At 34.4% G+C, this 22,909-nt stretch overlaps 4 protein-coding genes and 1 pseudogene across 4 annotated transcripts; 4 read left to right on the top strand and 1 right to left on the bottom strand.

Moving 5' to 3' along the window:
• Positions 1-1,194: 1,194 nt before the first annotated feature.
• LOC114725189 (uncharacterized) lies at positions 1,195-2,316 on the bottom strand. Its single transcript, XM_028911678.1, has one exon. The coding sequence runs from the start codon at positions 2,314-2,316 to the stop codon at positions 1,195-1,197; it is 1,122 nt and encodes a 373-aa protein (XP_028767511.1).
• Positions 2,315-16,908, top strand: LOC114725180 (G-type lectin S-receptor-like serine/threonine-protein kinase At1g67520; annotated as a pseudogene).
• LOC114725172 (G-type lectin S-receptor-like serine/threonine-protein kinase At1g67520) lies at positions 10,778-12,019 on the top strand. Its single transcript, XM_028911657.1, has one exon. It carries the CDS (start codon positions 10,778-10,780, stop codon positions 12,017-12,019), a length of 1,242 nt encoding a protein of 413 aa, XP_028767490.1.
• LOC114725136 (G-type lectin S-receptor-like serine/threonine-protein kinase At1g67520) lies at positions 11,926-14,040 on the top strand. The gene is made up of 7 exons (XM_028911614.1): positions 11,926-11,975; positions 12,355-12,462; positions 12,560-12,756; positions 12,835-13,045; positions 13,150-13,384; positions 13,483-13,633; positions 13,735-14,040. The coding sequence occupies exons 2-7, from the start codon at positions 12,387-12,389 to the stop codon at positions 14,038-14,040; spliced, it is 1,176 nt and encodes a 391-aa protein (XP_028767447.1). The 5' UTR covers positions 11,926-11,975; positions 12,355-12,386.
• A 1,255-nt stretch (positions 16,909-18,163) lies between the features above and the next one.
• Positions 18,164-21,340, top strand: LOC114725162 (G-type lectin S-receptor-like serine/threonine-protein kinase At1g67520). Its single transcript, XM_028911653.1, has 7 exons — positions 18,164-19,284; positions 19,647-19,751; positions 19,834-20,051; positions 20,130-20,377; positions 20,463-20,684; positions 20,783-20,933; positions 21,035-21,340. The coding sequence occupies exons 1-7, from the start codon at positions 18,198-18,200 to the stop codon at positions 21,338-21,340; spliced, it is 2,337 nt and encodes a 778-aa protein (XP_028767486.1). The 5' UTR covers positions 18,164-18,197.
• The last annotated feature ends 1,569 nt before the right edge of the window (positions 21,341-22,909 follow it).

Here is a 22,909-nt window from a genome sequence, read left to right as displayed (position 1 = left end):
ATTGTTAACACTAATAAATCCTCAAGGATTGCGACAATAAGAAAGGAGAAAAGGAGCTAAACATTCAACTTAGCTGACCTTTATTCAGCTCTCAGAACTGTAACATAGGATAAGGAACACAAGACTCTTGGAGGCAAGCAACGCTTAAAGAGAATTTCATCAACTACTGCTTCTGAAAATGACTTTTCCGAAGACCATAGTGGATGGCTTTAGATGTAATAGAAGGAGGCAGGCATTTCTAACATTTCTAATAAGAAGTTGCATTCAAAAGAGAATTGAAGGGAGGATTTTAGAATACCCAAGGAAAAGAGTTCAGAGTTGGTACCGCGCGATTATCAGGAAAAGGAAGTCTGATGCAGATGGCAACAATGCAAGAGGAATGATGAAGAAAGCAAATCAGCTCATTAATTGCAGCTTTATTAGCTATTGAATTGATTGATTTGACCAGAAATCAACGTAAGTCTAATAGCTTGCTAGAGAAACAGATCCAGTACACTTTCACAAGTTCTTAGTCCAAGTTGCATGGTTATAAATTTAACTAGAATGTGCTTTCCGTACAGGAGCCTGTAAATTTGGATTCATTTTATCCATTGGCGGTAGTAGCGAGTGCTCACGGTGCAAGTGACACTGTTAGAATCAGAGCATATAACAATCAGAAGAGGAGAAATAACAATAAGCAACATTCCATACTTCCAAAACAATTGATGAGAACATAAGAGACATGAAGATGATTCTTATGTTAGAAGAAAGGTCTACCCCATCGGCCCAAAAATTCAGATGGCTTTCGATAATGCAGCTCAATAGGAACATCTTAATGCATTCAAAAGAATTTTCTGGCTTCTTATCCTACAACTTCAGCGTTCAGATATACCATGGAGCACCCCATTATGGATAAATTCCAAGTTTATTCATCTAGAATTTCATCAAGTGCAGTCAGTATCCTCCTCCAAGCTATATTCCACTATTTGCCCACCCTGAAGCCCAATGTGTCCTTTCTTTACCTATAACATCCTGAATGCCAAGTCACCATTAACAACCAGAATGGAGAAATAAATTCCAAACTGCCAGATGAAACACAAAACTGACAATCCTGTTTCCAGGAAAACCCCATCTATGTTGAACCAGTGAAAGAAGATCAGATGACTTGTGATCTCAATTGAAGCGGCAACATTATGACAAACATATGAGAGGGGTTCAAAATGGAAAGCCTTTTTGAACAAGCCTCTTTCTTGACCCTGCTAAGCTCTTAAATTCTTTTGCTTTCGTATAGAACTTCATTAAATCATCGGCAACTTCCTTAGACTGGCTTTCAATGAATGACCGTACAAACCTATTCTCGGTCATCCTCACAGCACGCATTACTGAATGTTGTGTAAATTCCAACTTACCATCCATGTCTTGTAACTTCCTCATTAGGAGAACTCGTGGCTTCAACAATGTATCCAAGTTTATAAACAGGAGACGTGGGATTTCAAGAACTGTTTTAGCATCAAACTTCATTGTGGTCAATATGAACGTCATATTCCTCTGAACCTTTTCGATTGATAGTGTCATGATAAGAGGAGACCGTCTGATAAGATCAAATACCTCATCATCAGAGAACCCAAAGTGGGCAAAATTTGCTAACTTCTCACGAATTGTTTCCACCCGAGAGACCCCGATTATTGCAACCACATATTTATACAACTTTGCATTCTGGGAAAGCCCCATTTTGCGTATATATGCAAGCTTCTCCTCATTAAATGAAGTCCTTGGAATAATTGTGGGCCGGGTACAGATCAAGGCAAGAAAATCTTCTTTGCTTACACCCAATTCTTGATATTGTGCAAGAGCAGGTTTAATGGTGTCGTTAAAATCATAGATTAGCAGTGAAGGGTTAGTCACGACGGCTCTCTTAAGCAATTCCTTTGACTCAAACAAGGAATCAAGATATGCAAACCTTTCATCAAAATAACGATGAAGCCGACTACTAAGAAGAAACCTAGGCCTACAATGGATGATCCTTACCAAGTCTGGTGCTTTTAGCCCCACGCGACTAAGAACAGAGAGATTCGATTGAATCAGGGCAATATCAGCATTGCGCAATTGTGGGTTACGTTCAAAAATTCTGGCCAAATCATCATTATTACAACCCCATTTCCTCAAAACTTGAACAGAATCTATTGGTTGAGCTGTAATGTCTTCCTCTGCCTCTTTGACTTGGGGTAGACATTTAGTCGAACAGGCGGCGCGAGCGAATGCTTGCAAGGGCTTTGCAGCAATGCCTCTAGAGAAGGTCTGAAAACAACGTGAGACTGTTGATAGAAGACGAATCATGAGAGAGCGCCCCCTTCAAATTCATATCACGCTGATCTCAGCATTGTCAACGAGAAATCCAGAAGAAGGGACTCAGATGCCAATGGTAAAATTAGTGTCACTACTTCCCGAACAAGGAATAAATGGCGACCTCGAGCTTCGACCAATCTTGTTGACAACCCCACCTGAAACAAGGTTTGGGAACGAACTGATGATGATTAGTGTAGAGCGAAAAACGGCGGCCGCAGAAAGGTAACAACAGAGCGTCGCGAAGGAGGAAAGTTTACTCTCAAATGCTAGGGCTAGAATTTTGGCCGGTAAGAAGGAAGAATGTCGAAGGCAAATACTAGGTGGTCATGTTTCATGTACAGGTTTTTTTTTTTTTTTTTTTCCGATTGATATTTTCAACTATTGATTCTATACGTAAGACGTTTCACTTCGTATTTTTAATATAAATATTAGTTAAATAATTTGAGTATATTAAGAAAACTAGTTAAATTAATTATTGATAATAAATATGTATTGTCTCTACTAAAATATCCTTACAAATCAAATATATTAGTTAGAGGCCTAGAGCTATTATTATTATGAGAACTATCTTAGAATAAATAAATAAATATAAAAGATAAAATGGATTAGAGTTTTATATTTATAACTAAAACAAAAATCAAATAAACTTTATATTAAAAACTAGAGATAGCATTTCATATGTTTATCATTTTTTTTAAATTAACTATATTGATATCCTCCAAGAAAAATCAAGCAAGAGATTGAGGGAGTGAATTAAAAAAGATGTTTGAGTATTTTAAAGAAAAATATCACGTCAACTAATTTAACTAACATCTCTAATATATTAAAATTAATTAATTTGATTGTGTAGTATTTTTATGAATATGCAGCCAAGATGACAAAAATCAAAGTGAAAATGATAAGGGCTCGCCTGCACATGATTTAAGATCTGTTTGGATTAGCAATTGGGAAAATAGCTTATTGAAAAAGTAATTTATGAAGAAGTGAAGTTAGATAAAAGCTAAATTGGATAAGTTGAATTGTATTTAGATTGAAATTTAAAAAAACTAGTTTGCAAAAGTGAAATTGGTAAAAAATTGTTTGGATTATAGTTGAGTAAATGTAAATTTGGTTATAAAATAACCAAAATAGATATGAAATTTAATAAATAATAAAATATGATAATAAAATAATTTTACATAATACAATGAAATTAAAATAATTTAATATGAAGAAGTCTTTAATTAAATTTTAAAATTTTAGAAAAATCATAAAAAATATCTTAAATATAAAGTGAAAGATGAAAAAAATTGAGATAATATAATGAAAAAGTGAAATTTAATAAGTGAATTAAAATTAAAAACTTTAAAAAAATTATAAGAAATATTTTAAATATAAAGTGATACATAATAAATAAATAAATGATATAATAACTTTAAATTATTTCAAAACGAGAATGTTTATAGTTATTGTAAAAAAACAAGTTTGTTTTATGCCCCCTCCCAAAAAAAAAAAAAGCCGCCCCACCCCTCTTTTGTTGATGGGAGGATAAATGAGATGCTTTTAGGTATGAGAGAGAGAGAGAGAATAAAATGAAGGAGATTCTCACAAGCATGGTGAAAATCAGAAATAAGCTATTCACAACAGCTTCTCCAATCGTGCGATTCAATCTTACTTTTCAGCTATAAATGGGATGAACCATAAGCCATGTCAAACAAGTCAAAATTGCAAATCGAGCTTATAGCACCAATAAGCTATTTTTAAGCTCCACAAACGCCCCGTCAAACAGGCACATATTTGAACTTCACAACAATTTGATATAAATTAATGAAGAAAATGACAAATAAAGACCTTTAAATTACTAAAATTACAAAGAGATCACCTGAATAAGCAAGATTACCATGAGGAACCCAATATCATATTGCAAATATGAAATATTGGTAAAATGTCTGAAATATCCCTCAGTTAAGTTGTGATTTGGTCTATTAAAGTTATCATTTACTAAAGTAAACTTGTTATTTTTCATAGTTAACTTGTTTTTTTGGCATACTTTCAACCAAGTTGTAATTTGGTTTACTGAAGTTGTCATTTGTTAAAGTAAACTTTTCATTTCCTACAGTCAACTTGTCATTTAGCTAAGGAGTATTTCAGACATTTCACCAAGATTTCATATTTGTAATATAGGACTGGGCCTCTCATGATAATTTTACTTATTCAAGTGACCTTTTTATAATTTTGATAATTTAAGAGTCTTTGTTTGCTATTTTTCCTAAATTAATTCACTATCCAAATAAGCAAGGAACGAAGTGTGAACTTTAAAAATCGGGGATAAGATGAACCAGTCAACCCTCTTGTGGTAATCCTACCTCCTCCTGTTCTAATTATAAGAGTTAGTTAACTAATTTAAAAAGATTAAGGATATAAGTTAAGTTAGTTATTTGTAATAAATATGTGTTGTTTTTTTTAAAATATCCTTACTTATCAAGTGTGTTGGCTAAAACTATAATTATTAGAAAGACTATTTTAGGAAAAATTACATAAATATAAGAAACAAAATGGATTGGGGTCTTATATTTATGACTAAAATAAAAGCTAAACGAAATCTTATATTAAGAATCAGATGTAGTATTATGTACATTGAAAGAAATGTCTTTCCTGTTTGGGATGGTATGTTCAAAGTAAAAAGTTAATTCAATTAATTAATCATAATAAATGTGACGTGATTTCTTAAAATATTTGTATACTACTACCCCGGTCTTAATTATAAGAGCTAGTCAATTAATTTGAGAAGATTAAGGAAATAAGTTAAGTTAATTATTTGTAATAAATAAGTGCTATCTTTCCTAAAATATCCTTGCTAATCAAGTGTGTTGGCCAAAACTATAATTATTAGAAGAACTATCTTGGAAAAAATTACATAAATATGAGAGATAGTGGATTGGAATATTATATTTAGGATCAAAATAAAAGTCAAATGAAATCTTATATTAAAAACCGGAACTAGTATTACATTATATATCAGTTTATAAGTTAGTTAAATTAATTTAAAAATATAATAAATAAAGTAAATTAAAATTTTATATTTAGAATCAAATAAAACCCTAAAAAAGGATTTAGGCTTATAAGACATGGAAAGATATGAATATATTTTTCAAACACGTTTTAAGTACTTTCTGAAAAATATATTTTTCTTTAGAGGCCATATGAAAATTTTAAAACATAACGAAATGATTCTTTAGACTAAAAAATAGAAAGCTTAAAGCATAATTAAAATGAATAGCAAAAGATTGTGATTTACTTGGCAATGCCTGACCTAATAAAATGTCGAACTCACCAAAATTTGACCCAAAAAAAAAAAGAACTCACCAAAATAAAAAAAATGAAAAATTAATTAAAATTTATATTTTCATTTTGGCTAACATTTAAATGAGTTTTTTTTTTCTGTTACCTTTTTTTAATGCAATTTTTGTTACCTTTTTAAGCTGATAAATTAACTTTAAAGTTGAAAATGTCCAAAACTAATTCAAAACAAATTTTAAAATTAGAAGCGGGCAAGCAATAATTTACCTTTTCTAAAGAAAGACCCCTTTAAAGGTTTACGACCGGCCATCCTTAAATAAATTCTTGTATGATGGGGACAAATGCAAATTGCTATATCAACCCATTTACAAAGAAACCTCAAAGCTAAAAATTTAAAGAAAAAAAAAAAACAAAACATTATGATTGCCTATCTATTGCACTCAACCTGTTAGTTTATCTTTAAATCATAAGATACACCTGCAGCATATATGAGCTTTTATAAGAAAAATATAATGAAAATTACTTTTATTACACAAAACTAAGAATCCAATATTTAAATGTTTGCTAAAATGAAAGCTAAATACGAAAACACAAGAAAACAAACAATGCTGAGGTTGATCTAAAAGCAAACAAACAGGATATGTTGAGTGGAAACTACAATCTTGACAAAGTAAACAAAGGCATCCATGAATATAATTGCAATGCTTTATGAAATCCAGATTTCTGGGTGACTAATAGGCCATGGGCTCTCACCATCATGCCTGTGATCAGTAAACTTGTGATATTGTTTTGTTGCTGCTTATTTTGGGGAACTTGGGGCTGTGGAGAAATACTTGTTATGCACAGGACGCGAGTGACCATTTGAAGCCAGGTCGTCAGCTAAACGACACAAACCCTACTATATGTTCAGTGGGAGGCTCATATTATCTATCAGTCTACAGTGGATTCCTCGAATCTAGTGTCTGGATTGCCAACCGCAATGATCAAATTCTCAATGGTTCTTCAGAAGCTTTAACTTTGGATCATTCTGGTGTGTTGAAAATTACACACCAAGCTCAAGAGCCAACCATACTCTACTCTCCCCCTGCAGATCTGCCTCAAGATCTCATCAACAATACTCTGTGCCACCTTGTTGAAGACAGGCAACTTTGTGCTGCAACGGCACCACCTAAATGGATCAAAAATTGTATTGTGGCAAAGTTTTGACTATCCTACTGACACTCTTCTCCCAGGAATGAAGCTAGGTGTTAACCACAAAACTGGCAGAAACTGGTCATTAGTTTCATACTCGACGTATCTGTCAGCTTCTCCAGGTCCCTTCATGCTGGAATGGGAACCCAGAACAGGCCAATTGATCATCCTGCAAAGAGGACAGGTGATGCAAGATAAGAAGATAATGTTCATACTCACAACACAGTTAGACAACTGAGGGAATACAAACCTTTGTTGAATTAGTATGGTGATTGATTTTCTGGCATCTTGGACGCTGTTTTTAACGTCAATAAAGGAAATCTTAAACAACGTCTAGAGTAGAATAAAATAGTTCATGCCCCCCTTTTTTTAAATTGAAATTTATGAATTAGATTTTTTTTTCCCACCATCTCATATATTTTCTTTTGGTTCTTCATCAATAGGTTTATTGGGCAAGTGGGGTATTGAGGAATGGCAAGCTCGAAAACTTATCAGAGGAAGCCCAAAGCTTGTACAACTACACCATTGTCTCAAACAAAGATGAAGAGTATTTTATATTTTCGCCATGGAATGAAGCAACTAAGATTGATAAAGATAATGCAAGATGGTCAATCAGTTCTAATGGGGAGCTATTTGAAAGAACAAACGTGATTGTAAGTGCCGGTGACTGTTATGGTTATCACAGCCATGGAGGATGCCAATTACTGGATCAACCAACTTGTAGGCACAAAGGCGAGTTCTTTGAAACCATGCATGTTAGTGTAAGAGATCAAGGCATCACCTACAGCATAGATGACAACGTGAGCTTCACCATAAGTGACTGCCAAGCCACATGCTGGAGCAACTGCCACTGTGTTGGATTCATTAGTCATAATGATGATGCAACTGGATGTGTCTTTTATTTTGAGGATTCACAGATGAGCGTTCCTGAAGACAATATCTTAGGACTTTACTTCCTTGCTAATAGATCTGAGCCCATAGGTAAAGGTGAGTTTCAATCTTCATTTGGTCAGATTATGCATTTTTTGGGGTTAGTTTTGGCTCCAATTAAGCTTTGAACTCAGAATCTAAATTTTAATAGATACTATATCATATATTATGCTAACTACGCAGGCCCAGCACAGGAGCCAAGTCCAGGACAAAGGGACCAATATCAAGATTCAAATGCAAGCGCCAAAAGAATGAAAGTGCTTATTGCTCTCATTATCATCACTCTGTTCATCATATGCGCAATTCTATGGATACTACTCAGGAGGAGGAAAATCATGCTTGAAGGTGCATATATGGTTCCTACATATAAATAGTATGTGACAACTTGTTGAATTGAAGTGTTCATCTTTCATATTTAAACTAATGCAGGCAAGAAAAGAACAAAGATGGAGGATGAAAAGGGTGCGAAAGAAACTTCGAATGAAGCTGCAAAGTTGAACGAACTCCAAAACTATAAAAAGGATGGGCATCCTTTAAAATTCTTTACCTATGCATCTATCATGGAAGCTACTGATGGCTTCTCATCAAATAACAAGTTAGGACAGGGAGGATTTGGACATATTTACAAGGTAAAGCCCTTTAAGGTCAATTCCAAAGAATTAATTTATACTGATGGGCAGATTAATATATATTATGAAAAGGTTACTAATCTTCACTTTAGGGAAAATTGCATGATGAGAAAGAAGTGGCTATTAAGAAGCTCTCAAGAAGTTCACGACAAGGAGTGAGAGAATTCACAAATGAGTTAACACTCATATCAGAACTCCAACATAGGAATCTTGTACAGCTACTAGGTTGCTGCATTCAAGGGGAAGAGAGAATCTTAATTTATGAGTTCATGCGGCCAAATAAAAGCTTGGACTTTTTCTTATTTGGTTAGAAGGAACACTTTAAAAGAATTTTTTTTCCTATAAGTTAATTGTACCTTATTATATTTCCTGCTGCAGTATTGTTTATTTTTCTCATCTTCTAATGACATTTTTTTTGTGTGTGTAAAGATTCAACGAAAAGCAAGCTACTAGATTGGAAGACACGTTTCAACATAATTGAAGGAATAGTTCAAGGCTTACTCTACCTTCATAAATACTCAAGACTAAAGTAGTTCATAGAGACCTGAAAGCAAGTAACATACTCCTTGAAGAAAACATGAACCCCAAAATTTCTGATTTTGGTTTGGCAAGAATTATTACACAAGAATCAGAAGGAAGTACTCAAAGAATCATTGGAACATAGTGAGTATATTTTTCGCAACTCTGAACCTGTATGTCTGTTTGTTTTGATTTACATGGTTGTTTAAGATATTTATGATCTGATGATCAGTATTTTCGTTACACATGATACCAAGCAGTGGTTACATGCCCCCTGAATATGCCATGGAAGGAATTTTCTCCATAAAGTCAGATGTCTATAGTTTTGGGATCCTTATGCTTGAGACTGTGAGTGGTAGAAGAAACAACAGCTTTTACAATGAGAATTCCTCACTTAATGTAGTGGGACATGTAAGTCAAACCATTTTCACTGTTAACTTTCTTCATATAAAACCCTTTGTGTTGTTAGTTCTTGAAATGGAAAGCATTAAACATACCTTCCAGGCCTGGGAGCTCTGGAAAGATGGTGCAGCCCTAGAATTGGTAGATGAAGGAATAAAAGATTCGTTAGTCCAAGATCAAGCTTTGAGATGCATTCATGTTGCTCTACTATGTGCAGAAGAAAGGGCAGTTGATCGACCTACCATGGCAGAAATTTTATCAATGCTGACAAATCAAAGTTCAAAGCTTCCTTTGCCTAAGAGACCAGCACTTTGCTTTCTAAATAACTCCTCTGTAAATGATAAAGAAAATACGAATTCATCATATCACCTCACTTCTCTCATTTTGTCTCTGGGAATCAAAGTGACAGAGAAGAAGAGAGAAAGGTACTAAGATACTGAGTTACCGTGGGAAGGATCCTAGAAGGAAGGTAACACTAATAATAAAAGGCACCCGTCCCCCTATTAATGTCACACTTTCAGTAGGTTTATTTTCGATATCATCCTTATGGCATGGGTGGCCAATTTTTTGCTTCCCTTTTTACTTTTACTTTTTCTAAATTTCATGATCATTAGAGACCAGGTCAAAAAATGAAGCCCATTAGAGGGACAGAGCTACCTTGTAAACCTTTATGCAGGAGAGAAAGTTCAGGAGAAATAAGCACTTGTAGTTATGTATATTATCTATGTGCTTTCTGACCTGACCAGGGCGACCGTGTTTGTCAGTAAACTTATGTTTTTGAAATTTAAAAACTTTGGAATTACTTAAATATTTATTATGAAGCTCTGAGATCAATAGTAGAGAGAATCATATATGCGAAGCAGACTACAAATTCTAGAATGCCAAATCCCCACATGCATCATATGGGAAAAACTTGTACTCAAAATAAAGAAGAAAATGATAAACAATTGACTTGACTTGTTATATTTAGATGATGAGTCAAATCTTCTCAGCGAATTTCTTATAAAGATTACTAGAAAAAAGAAATCTTCCAAATCAGCGCAAGTGTGGGTTAAAATCATAATTACTACTAGTATTACTACTACCCCCATTCATATTTATAAAAACTTTTTTATAATTCTATTCATAAGTCAATTTACGAAAATCTATGAAATAATTCATATTTTTCTCGTCATGCCTTGTTAATATGTCCCGATTCTTCTAAACACATGTATCACGAAGGTACTAAAATCTAGTTGATATGGGGAGGGGAAAAAAATTTTTCTTTCCTCCTTTTCAATTCTGCCTCTCAATTATTATCATTGGAAAGGGCATTTTTATTAAGTAAGACGTATTTTTTTGACCAAAGTTTGGTGTATTCCCACCATATCCTCTTTCTAAGAATATCTCAAACATGTCTAGGTAGTCACCAACTTACCTTATTCACAAAGATCAAAACAGTCTTCTTCAACTCTTCATAGATTGCTTAAATCAAAGCACTCTATTGCAGTATATTTGCTTCAATGGCCATTGTGGTTACCTTTTCTATTTTCTCATTGATTTGTCTCTGGAGAACTAGTTTTGGTGCACAAAGAAATAGTTTGAAGCCAGGTGATGTGCTTGATCAGACAAGCATGCTAACCTCTGAAAACCGGAGGTTCTATCTTAAATTTGATTCAATTCAGCAGTTCCCCAGCCCCACTTACCTTTTTATAGGCCGCAAAGACACTTCCTCTGAAGCTGAAGAAGACACCAAATATGGCTATAAGAGTTGGATTGCAAACAGAAACGACCCTATTTTCAACAATTCTGGGGTTCTTACTTTGGAGTATTCTGGTACTCTCAAAATCAACCGTCATAACGGGAAGCCAATAACTCTGCATTCTCCTGCCAAATCTGAAGTTACTAAAAATACCATTCTAACTCTATTAGATTCAGGAAACTTGGTCCTGCGAGAGCTGCATCCCAATGGTGTTTCAAAGCGTGTGTTGTGGCAGAGTTTTGACCATCCTTCAGATATACTACTTCCTGGCATGAAGTTAGGAATTAATCACAAAACTCATCAATCTTGGTCTGTTACAGCGTCTATTTCTGATGCAGCCCCAGCTTCTGGTTCATTCACTCTCGAGTGGGATCCAAGAAAAAAGCAGTTAATCATTAGGAGACATGGGCAGATATATTGGGCAAGTGGGGTGGTCAAAAACAACAGATTTGTGAACATACCAGAAGAAGTTCAGCAGTTTTATGAATACAACATTGTCTCAACAGAGGAAGAAGAGTCCTTTAGTTTCAGAGGTAAATATGATGATGAATCACAGTGGGTGCTGTTTCATAATGGTCGGTTATTGGACACAAAAGGGAGTGATTTCCTCATTGCTAGTGCTGATACTTGCTATGGCTTTAACAGTGAAAGTGGCTGTCAAAAATGGAAACCACCCAACTGCAGAAAACCTGGTGAAAAATTCCAAATTCAGTTTGAATATATGGGTTCTCCATCTGGAAATGAAAGTTTTTTCGTGAGAGACGCAAACATTAGTATAGGTGAAAGTGATTGTAAGGCTACTTGCTGGACCAACTGTACCTGCTTTGGGTTCGAAACCATTTTCCTCAATGGAACTGGATGCATGTATTACCATGGACATTGGAGGACAGCGCCTGTTGACTCTAGGGATACAAGCATAAACATCTTAATACCATCACCATATGACTCAGATCATAAAGGTATGGCTGCGACGCAAAGCTTAGAATTTCCTCTTCCTATATAGAACAAGAATCCATCCAAACTTAAATAAAGGTTTGCTTGAAGTGTCAAATTTTTCAATCTATATATCTCTTCATGTGCATTACTCAAGCAGATACCTAAGTTCTTATATGTGAGAAAACATCTGCTGCGAAACTTTTCATATCCTTTTACTGTTATTTTGTTTGGTTTTGGGCGGAGCTGAAAACATGTCACATGCTATAGGAGAAATCTTTATAAAAGTATATCTAAGAAAAAGTGAAACTACATTAAAAAAAAAAAAAAAAAAAGAAGAAGAAGAAGTAAAACTACCCATGAAAGATTCAAAGGCAACAGTTGAAGATTGTCAGTGCAATGCAGATTTGAAGAAGTGGAAAATAATTGGTCCTACCATGGCAGCAGCTCTGATCACAATCTGCCTTGGCATTTTCTACCTACGTAGGTGGAGGAAAGCAACTGAAGTTCAAGGTATATGCATCTATAAACTTGTAGGGCATGTTTTTTAAGATTAATTGTAATGACATGACCATCATTCTTCTTTGAATTATTGTGTCATATCTGACAGACAATCGGAGAAGCAGAGGGGAGAATGAACTTGGCGACTTAGAGTCCTTTGATAGGCATACCACTGTTAATGAGCTTAAAAATGATGTAAAGAAGGGGAATTTGAAAATTTTCAACTACGAATCAATTGCGGAAGCAACAAGCAGGTTCTCACCAGAAAACTTGCTAGGCAAAGGAGGCTTTGGACCTGTATATAAGGTGGTTCCTAAAAATCTTTGAACCTTTTCTATTGATCAATTATTGATGAGACTGATAAATTGCTGAAAATCATTTCAGGGATTATTGCCAAGGGGAGAAGAAATAGCCATAAAAAGACTTTCCAGAGGTTCGGCACAAGGAGTAATTGAGTTTAAAAATGAACTCATTGTGATATCTGAACTCCAGCACGTGAATCTTGTTCAGCTGTTAGGTTGCTGCATTCACAGAGAAGAGAGGATGTTAATCTATGAGTTCATGCCCAACAAAAGCTTAGACTTCTTTCTATTTGGTGAGCAACTGAGTACTTTTCTTCGGAGGAAAATCTTGTGTTCATCTTTTTTTTTTTTTTGGCACTCCTTAAGCGGAACTCCCGTTCATGTTTTTCTTGTGAAGATTCTACTCGCAGCAAGTTGCTAGATTGGAAAAGGCGTTTCAACATAATTGAGGGGATCTCTCAAGGATTGCTCTATCTCCATAAATACTCAAGGCTAAAAGTAGTTCATAGAGATCTGAAGGCTAGCAATATTCTTCTTGATGGCAATATGAATCCTAAAATTGCAGATTTTGGTATGGCCAAGATTTTTACACAAGAATCAAATGTACAAACCAATCGGATTGTAGGGACATAGTGAGTATATTTATGCAGAAATCTATTTCTTCCAAGAAGTGCATTTTATACAATATTAACCTTCAGACAAATTGTCTCTTATTGCGTGTGTTATGCAGTGGATACATGTCACCCGAGTATGCCATGGAAGGAATTTTCTCTACTAAATCAGATGTCTATAGTTTTGGGGTTTTGCTACTTGAAATCATAAGTGGCAGAAGAAATAACAGTTTCTACAATTCCCAAGGTCCACTAAATCTAGTAGGGCATGTATGTTTTCCAGAGAGAATCCATTGCATTTGTTCAGTAACTTGTCATTTCATTTTGGTATGTTTTGTACTGGAAGTGTAAAAGTTTTGTGCATATCTCAGGCTTGGGAACAATGGAAAGAAGGTCAAGTTCTAGACATGGTTGATCCAACGTTAAGAGACCAATGTGATCCAGATCAAGTATTAAGATGTGTCCACATTGGACTTTTATGTGTCGAAGAAAATGCAGAAGATCGTCCAGCTTTGTCAGATGTTATAGCCTTGTTGGCAAGTGAAACTGCATCAATTCCTTTCCCAACGAGACCAGCATTTTATAGTGGAAGAAAGCTAAATAAGAAATATCATCCTGATGATTTTCAGACTCATTCAGTGAATGGCCTGTCTATTTCAACCATAAAAGCAAGATAAAACCATTAGAAGTGCTTATGTTTTAGTAGGTAAATCTAATTAAAAGGTTGTCAACTATCTGCATAAGTTTTGATTCAAGTTCTTCGTATTTTTCTAGGAGAGATACTTTGCATTTACGTATCTTTCTTGCTTCTCCAATAGCATCGGGTAGAAATTTTCTACAGTGAATTATATTGGGATAGTCTTGTAAAGTGATGGTGACTTTTGACAATTTTGAGTCCAATTCCAAAGTACCTATGAACAAAAAAAACTCATGTAGTTCTAAGTGCCATTTGGTTGGGCGTTTCAGTAGCCCAAAAGTGACTTATGGATCTCATAAGCACATTTGGAAATCAAGCGCATATTTGGTTGAGCTTTTGATTGAGCTTTGGGTCCATCTTACTTATGGGTCAAAAGCAAAATTAAAAGTATGATTAGCTTTAAGCTGAAAAGAGTTGCTTATTTACCATGTGATTGATGAGCACTATTATAATACAATAATTACTTTGTCAGAAACTATTTTCTTACTCTTCTCCCTCGCTCCCCTCGGTCCTTCTCAACTTCAATGAGCCACTCTTTATAGACTATTACCCAAAATTGAAAAAGCAGGCCCTCTAGCGCCTTCAGTAGAAAAAGCATTAGTACATCCCCGAAGATGACATTCAGTTAGGAAAACAGTTTGAAATGTGTGTTTATATTTACATAAATAGTTTATATTTTTTAAAATTATGTTTCTTTTTATATTTACAAATTTTTTTATAATATTTCTAATTTTTTAAAATATATTTCAGTCATTAAATTTCACTTTTTTGGTTTTTCAGATTAAATAATTTAAATTCATTATATCATATAAAATCACTTTTTTTTATCATTTTTTGTTATTTAATAAAAGCCATGCCAATTTTAATAATTTTACAGACTAAATTTACTTATTCAATCATAATCCAAATAATTTTTTTACTTTTACAAACTAACTTGTACAAAATTCAATCCAAATATAAATCACGTTATTCAATCTAACTTTTATCTAACCTAATTTTTTCAAAAAATCAAATTAAAAATAAGTTACTTTTTTTTACTGTAAATCCAAACTAAATTCTAAATGATGCTAATATGTTCTTGTAAGACCTTTTGTGTATAAAATTTTGGGGTCTTGAAAGCTGAAATATAAGCAATCATATGCATTTGGATAAAAGTTATCTCCAATTTTATAGTACACATAATTTTGGAGATACCTTACTCGATCTTGCTTTTGTTTTTCCCCCCATCCGTGTGCGAATGCTGTGTTGGGAGCAAATTTAATAATAGGGAACTAGTAAGACATTGTATTAGTTATACTAGCATTTTTTTATAGAAAATAAATTATATAAAGTGAAAAAAAAAAACCACTTCTCATACTAAAAAAAGAATGTATTCCTTTGTTATATATTTTTTAATTTTATAGTCATTTTGGTTTATTTGCTTTTTATGAATCTCCCTTTGCCCTAACCAGATTTAACAAGAAAAAAAAACAAAAGTAGATGAATAAACTAGTAAGTAGGTATATGCCAATATTTTTGAAGAAATTATCATTATAAAACTTTTTACCCTGATATAAAAATTGGTTTTTTAAGTTCCTAGTCCAATATACTACCTCCAGTCCTTAATATAGGACCTCGTTTAAATTTTATTTTGGTTCTAAATATAAGACCCCAATCTACTTTGTCTTTAATATTTATGTATTTTTTTCTAAGATAGTCCTTCTAACAATGATAGTTCTAGCCAATACACTTAATTAGCAATGATATTTTAGGAAAGACAATACCTATTTATGACAAATGACTAACTTAATTTTTTTTAATCTTCTCAAATTAGTTAACTAGCTTTTATAATTATAATCAGAGGTAGTATAAGTCTTAATATTTGAAGAAAATGAAAATTCAGCTAAATGATATGTAGTGGGCCCAGGGAGGCCTGAGTAAGGATAATTGGGCATGTTTCAGAACTACCGAGGTCAACAAAACCTAAAAGGCCCAACCGGATTGCAATTGCTCTTTCTTGTTCCCGACGAATACTCTCTCGAAGAAAAGCAAGATCAATTTTCGAAGACATACATCTGCGGTTCGAGTCGAGCTTGCTCTCACTGATTATTAAGGTAAAAACTTGACGCTGTAATGCGGACTCATTGTTCTTGGTGCTTGTAGTCTTCGAAAAAGTGTCGATTTCCGTAGGATGGTGTAGTGGGACATGTAAGTCAAACCATTTTCACTGTTAACCTTCTTCATATAAAACCCTCTGTGTTGTCAGTTCTTGAAATGGAAAGCATTAAACATACCTTCAGGCCTGGGAGCTCTGGAAAGATGGTGCAGCCCCAGAATTGGTAGATGAAGGAATAAAAGGTTCGTTAGTCCAAGATCAAGCTTTGAGATGCATTCATGTTGCTCTGCTATGTGCAGAAGAAAGGGCAGTTGATCGACCTACCATGGCAGAAATTTTATCAGTGTTGACAAATCAAAGTTCAAAGCTTCCTTTGCCTGAGAGGCCAGCACTTTGCTTTCTAAATAACTCCTCTGTAAATGATAAGGAAAATACGAATTCATCACGTCACCTCACTTCTCTCATTTTGTCTCTGGGAATCAAAGTGACAGAGAAGAAGAGAGACAGGTACTGAGATACTGAGTTACTGTGGGAAGGATCCTAACGGGAGGCAGCAAGAAGGAGGGTAATATTATAATAAATGGCACCCGTCCCCCTATTAGTGTCACACTTTCGGTAGGTTTACTGTCGATATCATCTTTATGGTGTGGGTGGCCAATTTTTTTGCTTCCCTTTTAACTTTTACGTTTTCTAAATTCCATGATCATTAGAGACCAGGTCAAAAGATGAAGCCCATTAGAGCTACCTTGTAAAGCTTCATGCAGGAGAGACAGTTCAGGAGAAATAAGCACTTGTAATTATGTATATTATTTATGTGCTTTCTGACCCGACCAGGGCCACCATGTTTGTGAGTAAACTTGGGTCTTTGAAATTTAAAAACTTTGGAATTAGTAAAATATTTATTATGAAGCTCTGAGATCAATAGTAGGGAGAATCATATATGCGAAGCAGACTATTCTAGAATGCCAAATCCCCAAATGCATCGTATGGGAAAAAATTACACTCAAAACAAAAAAGAAAATGATAAATAATTGACTTTACTTGTTATTTGGATGATGAGTAAAATCTTCGCAGCGAATTTCTTATAAAGATTACTAGAAAAAAAAAAAAGAATATTCCAAATCAGCGCAAGTGTGGGTTAAAATTATAATTACTACCAGTAGTACTACTACTCCCATTCATATTTATAAAAACCACTTTATATTTCTATTCATAAGTCAATTTACGAAAATCTATGAGATAGTTAATATTTTTCTTTTAATGCCTTGTTAGTATGTCCGGATACTTCTCAATACATGTATCAAGAAGATACTAAAATCTACTCACTTGGTCCTATTTATAGGACAAAGATAGAAGACATATTTTGGTCCTATTTATAGGATACTGAGAGAAATTTTTTGTATAGATGTACAATTTTACTTTTTATTTATTATTGTGTTGACTTTATTTATATAAGGTATAATATATATTAAATAGGGATAAAGTTGAAAAGTTGTTGAATTTTAAATGAGAATCAATAAAGTTTAAAGCTTTTCTTCATCTGTGTGAAACATGTTGGAAGTGATTTATACATAAGACCAGAGAAGTACATTATATTAAAAAAAAAAATGTCCTCCTTTTCAATTCTGCCCCTCAATTATTATTATTGGAAAAGGCATCTTTACTAAGTAAGATGTATTTTTTTGACCAGAAGTAATTTTGATCCTTTACAAGGGTTGCTTTAAAAAACATTTTTTAAAAATAATACCTAGAACTTTATAATAAGACACAAAACTAAGGACAAAGTCTGTATACACCATATTCTCTTTCTAAGAATATCTCAAACATGTCTAGGTAGTCACCAGTCAACCTTATCCACAAAGATCAAAGCAGTCTTCTTCAACTTTTCATAGATTGCTTAAATCAAAGCACTCTATTGCGGTATATTTGCAATGGCCGTAGTGGTTACCTTGCCTATTTTCTCATTGATTTGTCTCTGGGGAACTAGTTTTGGTGCAGGAAGAAGTAGTTTGAAGCCAGGTGATGTGCTTGATCACACAAGCATGCTAACCTCTGAAAACCACAGGTTCTATCTTAAATTTGATTCAATTCAGCAGAACCCTAGCCTCACTTACCTTGTTATAGGCCGCAAAGACACTTCCTCTGAAGCTGAAGAAGACACCAACTATGGCTATAAGAGTTGGATTGCAAACAGAAACGACCCTATTTCCAACAATTCCGGGGTTCTTACTTTGGAGTATTCAGGTGCTCTCAAAATCAACCGCCAGAACAGGAAGCCAATAACTCTGTATTCTCCTGTCAAATCTGAAGTTACCAAAAATACCATTCTAACTCTATTAGATTCAGGAAACTTGGTCCTGCGGGAGCTGCATCCCAATGGTGTTTCAAAGAGTGTGTTGTGGCAGAGTTTTGACCATCCTTCAGATATACTACTTCCTGGTATGAAGTTAGGAATTAACCACAAAACTCATCAATCTTGGTCTGTTACAGCGTCCATTTCTGATGCAACCCCAGCTTCTGGTTCATTCACTCTCGAGTGGGATCCAAGAAAAAAGCAATTAATCATTAAGAGACAAGGGCAGATATATTGGGCAAGTGGGGTGGTGAAAAACAACAGATTTGTGAACATACCAGAAGAAGTTCAGCAGTTTTATGAATACAACATTGTCTCAACAGAGGAAGAAGAGTCCTTTAGTTTCAGAGGTAAATATGATGATGAATCACAGTGGGTGCTGTTTCATAATGGTCGGTTATTGGACACAAGAGAGAGTGATTTCCTCATTGCTAGTGCTGATACTTGCTATGGCTTTAACAGTGAAAGTGGCTGTCGAAAATCGAAACCACCCAACTGCAGAAAACCTGGTGAAAAATTCCAAATTCAGTTTGAATATATCGGTTCTCCATCTGGAAATGAGAGTTTTTCTGTGAGAGACGCAAACATCAGTATTGGTGAAGGTGATTGTATGGCTACTTGCTGGACCAACTGTACCTGCCTTGCGTTCAAAACGGCTTTCCTCAATGGAACTGGATGCATATATTACCATGGACATTGGAGGACAGTGCCTGTTGACTCTAGGGACGCAAGCATAAACGTCTTAATACCATCACCATATGACTCAGATCATAAAGGTATGGCTGCCACACAAAGTTTAGAATTTCCTTTTCTTATATAGAACAGGAATCCATCCAAACTTAAGTAAAGGTTTGCTTGAAGCACAAAATGTTTCAATCTATAAATCTCTTGTCATATGAATTACTCAAACAGATACCTAAGTTCTGATATGTAAGAAAACATCTGCTGTGAAACATTTCATATCCTTTTACTGTTATGTCTGTTAGGTTGGGGTGGAACTGAAAACATATCACATGCTATAGGAGACATCTTTACAAAAGTAAAAGTGAAACTACGTTAACAAAAAAAAAAAAAAAGGAAGTAAAACTACCCATGAAAGATTCAAAGGCAACAGTTGAAGATTGTCAATGCAATGCAGATTTGAAGAAGTGGAAAATAATTGGTCCTACCATGGCAGCAGCTCTGATCACAATCTGCCTTGGCATTTTCTACCTAAGATGGAGGAAAGCAACTGAAGTTCAAGGTATATGCATCTATAAACGCATTGGGCATGTTTTTTAAGATTAATTGTAATGACATGACCATCATTCTTCTTTTTAGTAAAGTTATTGTGTCATATCCGACAGACAATGGAAGAAGCAGGGAGGAGAATGAACGGGGCAACTTAGAGTCCTTTAATAGGCATACCACCGTTAATGAACTTAAAAATGATGTAAAGAAGGGGAATTTAAAAATTTTCAACTATGAATCAATCATGGAAGCAACAAACAGGTTCTCACCAGAAAACTTGCTAGGCAAAGGAGGATTTGGACATGTATATAAGGTGGTCCCTAAAAATCTTTGAACCCTTTCTGGTGATGAGTCATTGATGAGACTGATAAATTGGTGAAAATCATTTCAGGGATTATTGCCAATGGGAGAAGAAATAGCCATAAAAAGACTTTCCAGAGGTTCAGCACAAGGAGTAATTGAGTTTAAAAATGAACTCATTGTGATATCTGAACTCCAACACGTGAATCTTGTTCAGCTGTTAGGTTGCTGCATTCACGGAGAAGAGAGGATGTTAATCTATGAGTTCATGCCCAACAAAAGCTTAGACTACTTTCTATTTGGTGAGCAAACAAGTACTTTTCTTCCAAGGAAAATCTAGTGTTCTGTGTTCGTCTTTTTTTTTTTTGGCACTCCTTAAGCTCAACTCACGTTCATGTTTTTCTTGTGAAGATTCTACTCGTAGCAAGTTGCTAGATTGGAAAAAGCGTTTCAACATAATTGAGGGGATCTCTCAAGGATTGCTTTATCTCCATAAATACTCAAGACTAAAAGTAGTTCATAGAGATCTGAAAGCTAGTAACATTCTTCTTGATGGCAATATGAATCCTAAAATTGCAGATTTTGGTATGGCCAAGATTTTTACACAAGAATCAAATGTACAAACCAATCGGGTTGTAGGGACATAGTGAGTACATTTATGCAAAAATCTATTTCTTCTTACAGATGCATTTTATGCTATGGTAACCTTGAGACAGATTTTCCCTTATCACGTGTGTTGTGCAGTGGATACATGTCACCTGAGTATGCCATGGAAGGAATTTTCTCTACTAAATCAGATGTCTATAGTTTTGGGGTTTTGCTACTTGAAATTATAAGCGGCAGAAGAAATAACAGTTTCTACAATTCCCAAGGTCCACTAAATCTAGTAGGGCATGTATGTTTTCCAGAGAGAATCCATTGCATTTGTTCAGTAACTTGTCATTTCAGGTTGGTATGTTTTGTATTGGAAGTGTAAAAGTTTTCTGCATATCTCAGGCTTGGGAACAATGGAAAGAAGGTCAAGTTCTCGACATAGTTGATCCAATGTTGAGAGACCAATGTGATCCAGATCAAGTATTAAGATGTGTCCACATTGGACTTTTATGTGTCGAAGAAAATGCAGAAGATCGTCCAGCTTTGTCAGATGTTATAGCCTTGTTGGCAAGTGAAACTGCATCAATTCCTTTCCCAACAAGGCCAGCATTTTATAGTGGAAGAAAGCTAAATAAGAAATATAAGTCTGATGACTTTGAAACTCATTCAGTGAATGGTCTGTCTGTTTCAACCATAAAAGCAAGGTAAAACCATTAGAAGTGCTTATGTTTTAATAGGTAATCTCCGAGGTTGATTTATGAGACTGACATTATGCCTGTGATTCTATTTAAAAGGGTGTCACCTCTCTGCATAAGTTTTGATTCAAGTTCTCTGTATTTTTCCAAGAGAGATACTTCGCATTTATGTATCTTTCTGGTTTCTCCAATAGCATCAGATAGAAATTTCCTGCACTGAATTATGTTCGGATAGTCTTGAAAAGTGATGGTGACTATTGGCAATTTTGATTCCAGTCCCAAACCACTTATGAACAAAAAACATCATATGGTACTAAATGCCTGTTTGGCTGGGCGTTGCGGTGGGCCTAAAATTGATTTATGGATCTGACAAGCACGTTTGCAAATCAAGCACCTGTTTTGATGGAGCCTTTGACCCCCCTTGCTTATAAACCAAAAGCAGGATCAAAAGAACGATTGGTTTTAAGCAGAAAAAAGTTACCTATTTACCATGTGGTTGGTGAGGATTGTTATAATACAATGATTACTTTGTCAGAGACTACTTTCTTACTCTTTTCCCTTACTCCACTCGCTCCTTCTCGACTTTAATGAACCACTCTTCATATACTATTGTCCAAAATTGAAAAAGTAGCTGCTCTAGAACTTTCAGTAGGAAAAGCATTAGTACATCCCCTAGATGACATTCAGTTAGGAAAAAAGTTTGAAATGTGTGTTTATATTTACATAAATAATTTATAATTTTTTAAATTATGTTTCGTTTTATATTTATAAATTTTTTTTATAATATTTCTAATTTTTTAAAATATATTTCAGTCATCAAATTTCAGTTCTTCCTATTAAAATAATTTAAATTCATTATATTATATAAATTCATTTTTTATCATGTACTAAAAACCATACTCATTTTGGTAATTTTAGAAACTAAATTTACTTATTTAATTATAATCCAAACAATTTTTTTTAATTTTGACAAACTAACTTTTATAAAATCCAATCCAAATATAAATCACATTATCCAATTTGATTTTTACTCTTTCGAAAATAAACTATTTTTTCCATTGTCAATCCAAAGGGATCCTAAGTACTACTAATATGTTCTTATAAAACCTTTTGTGCATAAAATTTTGGTATGCATTTGAAAAGAAGTTATCTCCTATTTTTTTTCAAATAATAGTACTGAATCACATTACTTAACAAAAGCAAACAATACAAAAGATCTAAACGTGATCAAGATCCACTTTTTAGATCTAAGGTAGAGATGGATCAAAGATACAAAAAAATTTTCTAACCTATGAGCAGCTTTTGCTAAACTACCAGCATTAAATAAATGGCACATGTCTACATGTCTAATTAAATCTTGCCAATCCATATTGATTATGACCTTAGTGTCGTGTATCATATTTCTAAATGAGTGGCCAGAGTCACAGTCACGAATACAAAAATTAATGGCCACTATGTAACCAGACATCCCTAGGATTTCCCTATACCCTCTATCCTAGGACATTTGCAATCCATTAATGATCCCATTTAGTTCTGCTATTGCTGGTGGGACCAAGATTAAGGGGGTGTTTGGGAAACTTAA

This window comes from Neltuma alba, unplaced genomic scaffold, assembly GCF_004799145.2.
Source record: "Neltuma alba isolate B1F8T4 unplaced genomic scaffold, ASM479914v2 tig00002394_pilon, whole genome shotgun sequence".
In the NCBI taxonomy this organism is placed as follows: domain Eukaryota; kingdom Viridiplantae; phylum Streptophyta; class Magnoliopsida; order Fabales; family Fabaceae; genus Neltuma; species Neltuma alba.
The sequence above is the reverse complement of the archived record's forward strand: the minus strand, read 5'-3'. Positions and strand labels throughout refer to the sequence as shown.